This window comes from Aulonocara stuartgranti (assembly GCF_965226115.1).
Source record: "Aulonocara stuartgranti genome assembly, chromosome: 15".
Classification (NCBI taxonomy): domain Eukaryota; kingdom Metazoa; phylum Chordata; class Actinopteri; order Cichliformes; family Cichlidae; genus Aulonocara; species Aulonocara stuartgranti.
In genome coordinates this window covers 27162513-27172738 of record NC_138951.1, presented here as the reverse complement: position 1 = coordinate 27172738, position 10226 = coordinate 27162513, and the positions used below count along the sequence as shown (strand labels likewise).

At 42.9% G+C, this 10226-nt stretch overlaps 1 protein-coding gene across 1 annotated transcript; it reads left to right on the top strand.

Annotated features, from left to right (window-relative positions):
* The first annotated feature begins 733 nt into the window (after positions 1-733).
* Positions 734-9505, top strand: LOC309689101 (C-1-tetrahydrofolate synthase, cytoplasmic-like). The gene is made up of 12 exons (XM_082505268.1): positions 734-820; positions 1789-1891; positions 1973-2057; positions 2730-2789; positions 4542-4595; positions 4684-4820; positions 4925-5025; positions 5497-5633; positions 5783-5894; positions 6150-6277; positions 8395-8459; positions 8658-9505. The coding sequence occupies exons 2-11, from the start codon at positions 1791-1793 to the stop codon at positions 8440-8442; spliced, it is 963 nt and encodes a 320-aa protein (XP_082361394.1). The 5' UTR covers positions 734-820; positions 1789-1790; the 3' UTR covers positions 8443-8459; positions 8658-9505.
* Positions 9506-10226: the final 721 nt, after the last annotated feature.

Sequence of the window (10226 nt, the reverse complement as noted above, 5' to 3'; positions counted from 1 at the left end):
GACAGATACCGTGGCAGTGCCAGGATTGTGAGTGATTGCTGAAAATGTTGAAATGTACTCACTCACTTTTTATCATTATTTGTAAATATGTGTACAAATGGTTGGTTTTTTGTACTGTTTTTATCAATAAATGTCAGCAACAAAGGACATACAAAGGACATGTGTTGATTTCTCCCTAAGATGGCAAACTGAAACACTCCACTCCCAAACCCCCTCAATCACTCACCCCCACTCCCCTCCCTCCAGAATTCCTAGGTAACGACCTAATATACATATGAACGACTCCAGCATTTGACTGACTGCTCTCCGGCTTTTAAAGGTAGAAACGCAAAATGATGACTCCGCAGGGGTCTAAGGTAGAAAACCAAAATGACTGCTCTCCGGGGGTCTAAGTGTTAAAAGCACAAAGACTTTACAACATGTGAGATTTGGTCTTTGCTCCTGACTGTGACCCACACACCACACGATCAGTGGACTCCTGCTCATAAAGTCAAGTTGAGCTAGTGTGCACTCTGAGCATGTGGACAGATGTACAGGTAACTCAGCGCAGGTAAGTAAAGACCTACACGAGCATAGCTTCTGTAGACCGAGGTGAGATAAGGAGAAGTGTGCAGCTGTCCACATACCCAGCTCAGTCTGATCGATCAATAAGCGATACCCGTTCAGTCAATAATTAACTCCTGTCAGATGCTGTGGCTGCCTCTCTCCCTCCTCACATAGTATTTTTGTCACTGCTGGGCTTCCTTACTTTGACAGAAGCTCCACAGAGACGGAAACATCTGCTGCAGCTTTTTGTCACTGCCTCTGCTCTGCCTCTCAGGTATGAAGCTGCTGCTCTTTCAGCTTCTCTTTGTGCTTGTGCAGCTTTCAGGAGCTTTCTTGAAGTCGCATAGAGTTTCCTGAAGTTTCGGGAATCTTGGAAAACTTCAAGCTGCTGGAGGTGAACGTGGCAGCGCTGCAGAGGAGTGTGTGTTTGTGTGAAGCTGCACAAGTCTCGGTTCAATTCTTCTCTGCAGAGCGGCTGTAATCATTAACATGTGAGCTTCACTGTGAGGTTAGAAAAGCAGCTGCGAGTGCTGACGGTGAACTTTAAACAACCCTCCAAACCTTTAATGAAGCTTTTTATACTTCATTAAAGTTCAGAAAAAGTAAAGGTTCTTCATTTTGAAGCCATCACAGATTCAGAGACTGTCACTCTGTGTATCTCTGCTTTTTCAGTCTCTGTTTACTTTGTGCTGATGATGATGAGGATTACAATGAAGGAAAACAGTTAAACACGCTCACAGTTTGTGGGAGACGGCTGCAGTTATTAACCCTGTCTGCCCTGGAGCTCCTGCCTCTCGTGATATCAGAGCTTTCTCTTGCTTTGGGTCCGTCTGAGGCCCCGGTTGGCATTTTGTTTGACTTTAAGTTTGCTCTTTTCACTCTTGGGTTATTTTGTGTCGTCGGCCTTTCTGAGTGCTATCGTCCTAACAGGAAATAAGAGAACGTTTAATGTTGATGTCATGAGCTCGTGTGTATCGGTTGGGTCACATCCATTCTAAGCTGGATAAACGTTCAGAGAGGATAAAGACATGAAACACTGTAAAAACGTCTGCAGGTCTTTTTTCTCAGGAATGTTTCTGAACTTGTGAATTTTATGCATCGCAGTCACAGCTGATCAAAGTCCCTAAAGTTTGGTTTGCCTATCACCCCTCACATTTCCAGATGTTTCCAGATTTTTCCATCCATTTTATTGATTATCCTCAGTCAGCTGAAGCTCTTTCTCTCTCTTGCTCTCTCTTTTAGTCATGTTGTCCTTGGCCGCCCACTCGCTCTGTGTCAGGGCCACCGGTTACCAACAAAGCCTGCACTCCATAGCAACTGTCATCTCCGGGAACAAAACGTCCAAGTAAGTCTCAACCCACCAGAACGGCTTCTGAGTCCGTTAACTGTCTGACCTTTGACCCCAGCCCTGCGGCTGTGTGTGCAGAATAGTGAGGGAGAGACTGAAGAAGGAGGTGGAGAAGATGGCGAGTCAGTTCTCCGGGTTCAGACCGGGCCTGGTGGTCCTGCAGGTGAGAGCCTGAAGCGCCCCCTTCTGGATGGAGCGATACTTCAAACCGATTTTTTTCTAACAACCTCACAGTGACCTGATCAGGTCGTTCTCTGAGCTCCGCCATCATAACTCAGACTAGACTTTACCCGGGGCTGCTCTCTGCAGTTTACCTGTGCACACCTGTTGTCACCTGTCAACAAAAAGCAGCTTTGTTTTAGTGTTTGTGACCAGATGAAACCAGTCAACTGAACTTTGACCTCCACTCCCAGCTCAGGCTGGAGCTCCTGGTCCTCTCACACAAACACACAAACATGTGACTGCCTCCCATCTCGTTTCTGTTTACGGCAGAGCAGTGACCAGGTGACGTGTGCACCTCAATGATATAAATGACAGAACATTAGAAACACCTGTGACTGCTGAGTGCGTGGCCATCATTTTCAGTCTGTTTGTGAAAAATGGGACAAACCTCCAAAATCTTACAGCAGTTTAACCTGAGGGGACAAAAACGAGCGACCAAAAATCAAAGAAGTTCTGTCAGTAAAATTAAAAACACGAATGATGTAGAAATAAAAAGCCGCAAATAAGTCGGGAGCAGCTCAGGATCCTCCAGGAGGAAACAAACATGTCAGAGAATGAGAAGGATGCAGGATCCTGCAGGATGGCTATTTTTAACTGTATGTGTGTGTCACAGGTGGGAGACAGAGATGACTCTAACCTGTACATCAGCACCAAACTGAAGGCTGCAGCTGAGGTGACCAACATACACACACTCGTTTTCCTATCTTAGTGAAGACATGTAATTGACAATATTTTCCTTAGTTGCTTACCCTAACTGTTACGAACCATCTCTGCTAGGGGTTAAGGGAGGTAACATAAATGAGATTCTCACGGGGAAGATCGGAGTCGAAAATGTTTTATTACAAAAAAACTCAGAGAACTGAAAAATAATAGCAGCATTTACTACAAACAAACAAACAACCGATGCAAAAACAACTTCCTCGCTTAAAGCTTCAACCAGTAGAAATCAAAATTAGCCCCATGGGCTGTAGCACAACTAACATTACTCAAGAGAATCTCAGTCGAGACAGGGATTTACAAACAAGGTTACCAGACAGAAGCACGCAGACTGCACACTCAGTTGAAAACAGCAGACCCAGAATGAATTTTCTTCAGCCTTTTAAATAGGGATGGGTACCGGTGTCCGGTGCCATGATGGCACCGGTTCTGACATAAACGGTAGTAACCAGACCGAAAAGCAGCGCACATTTCGGTGCTTTATTTCGGTGCGTTTTTTTCCTGAGCTGTGATACACTTTAGATTCTAGCCAATCATTTTACGTTTCCGAGGATAGCAGGCGGGGCCAGGTACGTACGTTCTGTTAGAGCAGAGCTACAGATTAAAAATGTCCAAGGCGAAGCGGTCAAAAGTCTGGCTGTACTTCATAGCAAAAGATGCAAACTCAGCAGCCTGCAACAAGTGCTTTAAGCTGATACTGTGATACTGTCAAAGGAGGTAACACCTCAAATCCGATGAAACACCTGGCGACGCATAGCGTTTTTTTTAAAAGCCCAGAAATGCGCCGTATTTGATAGCTTGCCGCGAGACCTCACACCGAGCACATCTACTGCCGGTGGGTTGCCTGTTATGCAACATCCCCCAAAAACACGAAGAGGAGAGTCCTGGCCCCTAGCCCTGCCAGTGTAGCAGAAATGATGACGGATGATGGTGGCAGCAGCCGTTCTTCTCTGCGTGAGTAGCTAATTTACGTTGAGTAGGCTAACCACGTTATTACATTAATGCATGTAAGGTGAGCTAGCAAACATCATCATAGCTACATGCAGCTGTCTTCTTGTTTGATGGCAGATACTCCCTTCACCCTGGCTAAAAAGGCTAAAATGACCAAAGAAAAAGTGGAAAACAGTTAAACATGAGAGGTTTTTGGACAAAGTTTGTGTTTTTTCCATTGTTTAAGCACTGCTTCCAGCCAAGAGTGATACCATATATGCCCCATAGCTGCAGAAAAGGCTAACATTGTTATCTTTTTACAAAAAACAGCTGAACATGAGAGGTTTTTGGACCAATTTTGTGTTCTCCATTCTTTAAGCACCGGTTTGAGCACCGTTTGAGCACCGGCACCGTTTCAAAAGTACCGATTTGGCACCGGTATCGGATAAAACCTAAACGATACCCATCCCTACTTTTAAAGATGCAAGTGTGCCCAATCAGTCACTGATTGGTCTAGCATCCCTCAGCTGGTCCAATAGACTTTCCCTGGAGGTGCAAGCCACAGGTTCCCAGGCAGCCAATTGTCTGAGTGTGTTGTCACACTCAAATTTGCTTGAAGGAAGTCTGGCTCACTTCTTCCAAGGCTAGGGGCCGTAACACTAACCTTAACCCTCAGCTTAAACCTCAGCCTCAACCTAACCATAACCTCTGGTCCTTCCGTACACACACATGCACACGCACACAGTGGGCTGATGCAGCTTCACTTTGTTTCCTGCAGGTTGGAATTGAAGCCAAACATATCCGGCTGCCGAACACAACCACGCAGGACGAGGTCTTCATGCATCATCTTCATCGTCATCATCTTTTCTCCGTGACGTGATCGAAGGTCTGATTGGTTCTTGTTTTCTGTCGCCCTGCAGGTGCTGCACAGCATCATGTCTGTGAACGAGAACGCGTGCGTACACGGTCTGATCGTGCAGCTGCCATTGGACTCCGCAAACTGCATTGACACTGAGTTCATCACCAACGCTGTGTCCTCGCAAAAAGACGTAGATGGGTCAGTGAGCGCATCACTTCCTGTGTTCATCACCAAATACTCATCACTAACACTGTGTGTGTGTGTGTGTGTGTGTGTGTGTGTGTGTGTGTGTGTGTGTGCAGGCTGAGCTGCATTAATGCAGGTAAACTGTCTCGAGGAGATCTGAATGACTGCTTCATCCCCTGCACCCCCAACGCCTGCATGGAGCTCATCAGACAGACAGGTAGCAGCACACTGGGAACATTGGGAATTCTGAGAACATTCAGACTGCTGGGAACACTGAGAACATTTAGAACAGTGGGAACATTGGGAATTCTGAGAACATTCAGAAAACTGGGAACATTGGGAATACTGAGAACATTCAGAACACTGGGAACACTGAGAACATTCAGCACACTAGAAACACTGGGAACATTGGGAATTCTGAGAACATTCAGAAAGCTGGGACTATTGGCAACACCGAGAACATTCAGAACATTGGGAACACTGTGAACATTATGTCATTCGTTGAAAGTGGCGGATGCGTCTCCTGGGGATAAACGGTGGTTAGGTGTAAAGACCTGCTGCAGACACATAATTGTAACCACATGATTGTAAATCTGAAATCATGTGTTTGTTGTTCATCAGACATACAAACATCATCACTGACAGTTCCAGTAAACACCTTTGCCTGTGACTTCCTGTACCTGTGCAGGCGTGTTTGTGGCGGGGAAGCACGCGGTGGTTATTGGTCGCAGTAAAATCGTTGGCGCTCCGATGCACGACCTGCTGCTGTGGAACCATGCCACTGTGACCACCTGCCACTCAAAGACACCTGACCTACCTGAGCAGGTAACAACATGCAGATACGAAATAAATCATGAAATGAATAAAAGCTAACCTAAAAAGCAAAATTAAAAAGTTAAAATTCAAACAAAATCACCTTTAAAATCAAACAGAACAGATTGCCTCCATCACTCAAACACTTCTTGCGTCTGCAGGTGGGCCGGGCTGATATCCTAGTGGTGGGGGCCGGCAGAGCAGAGATGGTGAGAGGAGAGTGGGTGAAGGAGGGTGCCGTGGTCATTGACTGTGGAATTAACCATGTCCCCGGTATCAGCATCCCCTTACGCTTATTGACTTCCTTTTTCCAGCCAGCAGCTTGTTTTTTTTTCTTTTCTTTTAACCAATCAGAAGCAGGATTGTTTCCACAGGAACCCCAGCTGGGTGGAAACAATCCTGCGAAGTGAATCAATCCTAAAATGATCTGCAGTGGAAAATATAAACCAATGACCAAGTTTAGCTCTGAGCTTTAAAACTGTAATTCTTTAAAATGATTCACTCTGTGACCTTTGACCCCTGCTACAGATGAGACAAGGCCCAGCGGTAAGCGAGTGGTTGGAGACGTTCACTACTCCTCCGCCAGTCAGAGAGCAGGATACATCACACCTGTTCCAGGAGGGGTGGGGCCAATGACGGTGGCCATGCTCATGGAGGTATTTATTTTATTTTATTTTATTTTATTTTATTTATTTATGTTTTTATTTTTGTTTTATTTTTCAGTCTCATCAGATTTTACTCTTTTACTTTTGAGCATTACATACTTTTATTTTTTTATCAAATTCAAATGAAATCAAATCATTTTAGATGCATGAATGACAAAAACTTAAAACAGGTTAAATGATCTCCTCATAAGAGCTCTTTCATCCAATCAGACACAGCTTTTGTGGTTCTGTACATTACCACAATTAATTTTAAAGGAAACAAGTCAGATCCAGTTGAAGTGTAGACTTTCAGCTTTAAGTTGGGTTGAACAAAAAGATTGCATAAAAAGGCGATAAATATTTTTTAACACAATTCCTTCATTTCAGGGGCTCAGACGTAATCTGACAAATTAAATAAGTGAAAATAAAATATTCATTTCTAACTTGGTTGAAAACTTATTGCTGGCACTGACAACCTGAAGTCATGGACATCATGAAGTGAAATGCTCGGTTGGGTTAAGATCAGCTAACTGACTTGGTAATTCATGAATTTTCCACTTTGCTTTAATAAACTCCTGGATTTTGACTGTATTTTTGGGTTATTGTCCATCTGTATTATGAAACACTGTCCAATCAACTGGACTTCATTTAGCTGGATTTGAGCAGACAGTTTGTCTCTGAACACCTCAGAAATCATTTAGCTGCTTCAGTCCTGTGTCATATCATCAATAAACACTAGTGTCCCAGTGCCACTGGCAGCCATCACACTGCCTCCATTGTGTTTTAATCAGAATCAGAATAGTTTAATCATCCCTAAGGAAATTATGTTGGTTGCAACCACTTCAAGACAATAACAGTAACAGGCTGAACTAAATTAAATAATACAATATTTTAGAACAAAATATAAGAAATAGGTCCAATATATACAAATATGACTTTTACAGGAGGAAATTGTGCAAAATGTGTGCATGATGTAGTATGCTTTGGATCATGAGCTGTTCGGCACCGTCTCCCCACCTTTTTCTTAAACTCATCTGTCCAAAGAATGTTTTTCCTGAACTGTGCTGGCTTTTTTAGATGTTTTTCAGCAAAGTCCAGTTTAACCTTTCTATTCATGAGGCTTACAAGTCGCTTGCACCCTGCACTGAACTCTCTGTATTTACTTTCATGCAGTCTTCTCTTTATGGTAGACTTGGATATCCGTACTTTTACCTCCTGGAGAGTGTTATTCACGTGGTTGGCTGTTGTGAAGGGGTTTCTCTTCAATGATTCTGTAATCATCCACCACTGTTGCCTTCCGTGGATGTCCAGGTCTTTTTGCATTGTTCACCAGTGCTTTTTTTCTTTCTCGGCATGTACCAAAACTGTAGATTTTGCCACTCCTAATATTGTATTCTCTAATGTTTTTATTCTGTTTTCACAATTTAAAGATGGCTTGTTTCACGTGTATGGAGAGCTCCTTTGACTGCATGTTTTCTGCTCAAGAAAAATCTTCCAAATGCAAGCACCGCACCTCAAATAAACTCCAGGTCTTTTATCTGCTTAATTGATAATGACATGAAGGAGTTGCCCACACCTTCCCATGAAATAGCCTTTTAGTCAACTGTCCAATTACTTTTTATTTTAAAAACAAGTTGGCACATGTTGAGGAGCTGATACTCCTAAACCCATCATCCAATTTGAATGTGGATACGCTCAAATGAAAGCTGAGGGTATCCACATTATGTCCATGTTCGTCATATAACTATAATTGGAATATGTTTCAGTAAACAGGCAAAAAAAAAAACTCTTTTTTGTGTCAGTGGCCAAATATATATGGACCTGACTGTATGCTATATGTGCAGAACAAAGTGAAAACAGTAGAAAACATGGAGCCTGATGGTCTAAGATTTAATAGGTACAAAAGAAAATTGTCTGCATATCGGCTGATCTAGTTCAGTTGAAAATGTAAGCAGCAACTTAGGAAACAAACACACAAATCTGAGGAGTTTCGAAAATGGGGAAATGGGGTGAAAATGGGGGTGGTCTTAAAATCGGAAGATTGGGAGTGTTGGCCGGTCTGACGGTTAATCGGTTCCTATTGTGGTTTTTCTTTAATCGGTTCCTATTGTGGTTTTTCTTTGTTTCAGAATACGGTGCAGAGTGCTCAGCGCTTCCTCCTGAAGTTGAGGAGATGAAACATCGACACTGACGGGTAAAACTCGGCTCAAACTTTCAAATTCCAACCAGGGTTTCCTCTAAATTCATCAGAACTAATTTATTGTCATGATCAGTTTTTGTCACTGAAGGACACTCTGCAACCAAAAAAACTGCACATGTATAAATGATTAAATGTATTTTTGTTTGGGTTCTTATAACTGACAGTTTCTTCACTTTGTTTGTATCCCTGTAGGCAGACAGCTGTGGACAGGTGAACAGCTCATACACAGAGATGACATCGTCAGAATGAAAGCAGAAACACTTCTTGTTTCAGAGGCTGAACTCGTCCGTATTTTTTCTTTTGTCTTAATTTTTTTCTGTAATTTATTTCCTGATCTGAGAGATTTCTGACGTCTGTCAAAGTTTGACTGTGACTCCAGCAGGACCTCAGAGTTCAGACGCACTGAGCTCGATGAGGCTGTGGGTGCTGCGCTTTCCTGCAGTATTAAACCAGGTGTAAGTACATGCCCAGCATTTATTTATTTTCATTCTTTTGTTACTTTGATTTTTAAATAGTAAAAATCTTTTACCTTCTTGTATAAAAAAATCTCTGACAGTAACAGTTTCTGTACTTTCAGTTTAAAAGAAGTGATGGATAAGAACTCCGTGGGGCTTTTATTGTGAAAAGCTGCAACTTTGACTCAATTGAGCTTCATATGAACGTCCTTGCATTCAAGGATGTTCATATGAAGCTCAATTGAGTCAAAGTTGCAGCTTTTCACAATAAAAGCCCCACGAACTTCTTATCCATCACGTGTTCACCTTCAAAATCATCAGCAGCTTTGTTTGCTCAGGGATCAGAGGTTGTTGTCATGGAAACATCGTCAGCTGCTTCCTGCTGGCAACTGAAGTCAGGCAGACTAACCAGAGATTTATGAAGGATCAATGTATTGGTTATTGGCAGAAAAGATCATATAATATTATTTTATTAGAACACGTGTTTGAGGTTTCATCATGCAAATAACGTGTAAATCTGAAAATTTACTTCTAATTGTACTCGGTCTAAATGAAGTGTTCAATAAAGTTAAGTATTCAAACTCATTTATACATTCTGTTATTTTTATTAGAGACACAAACCTGAAGAACAAAAACATCTGGCCGCATATAAAACATGGATGACTGCGAGAAACAATGCACACTAAAATGTTTGTCATCTGTCCCCAAATCTGACGGATATGACCAAAATCTTCAAAATAAACTCCCTGCTTGACTCAGAGCTGAGAGCAGAGACTCAAGCTGTGTCCCAAAACGTAGGCTGCATCCTTCGGAGGCCGCATTTGAAGGCCGATTACGTCACAGCCAGGCGACGAAGGCTGTCCCAATTCGTCGACTCCTTCAAATGTGGCCGACAAATGCGTCCTTCATTTCCCCGAATTTGAAGGACGGGTCGGGTGTGTCCTTTGTGGCCCACCATATATCCCAGAATTCATTGCCCGGCCCAGTCAATTCCAGTTTTCAACAACGGCGGCCGCTACTAAGTTTTAATATTACTCTTATTACTCTTTCTGGGTCACAAAAATAACTTTGAACATATTTTCAGGCAAGAATGTAGTTGAATAACCTGCTTGGTTTTTCAAGACATCACATATTTGCAGAAGTGCTCTGACGTTTTCGGAAATGTCTGTTACCCACCCGCTCAATAGCTAGCCGGGGGGTTCAATCGTCACTCGAACCAGCAAGAGCAGCGGACTCCTGGCTTCATCGTTTTCAGACCCCTGCTGTCTTTCGTTACTCAGGTTAAACATGATATATAAGTCACTCC

What these genes read in the sequence shown, in the direction of transcription:
- LOC309689101 (XM_082505268.1), top strand. Translation starts at nt 1,791, where the DNA reads ATGTTGTCCTTGGCCGCCCACTCGCTCTGTGTCAGGGCCACCGGTTAC. An exon ending in CGGGCCTGGTGGTCCTGCAG is followed by an intron (nt 2,058 to 2,729) that starts GTGAGAGCCTGA and finishes TGTGTGTCACAG; the next exon opens with GTGGGAGACAGAGATGACTC. An exon ending in ACACAACCACGCAGGACGAG is followed by an intron (nt 4,596 to 4,683) that starts GTCTTCATGCAT and finishes GTCGCCCTGCAG; the next exon opens with GTGCTGCACAGCATCATGTC.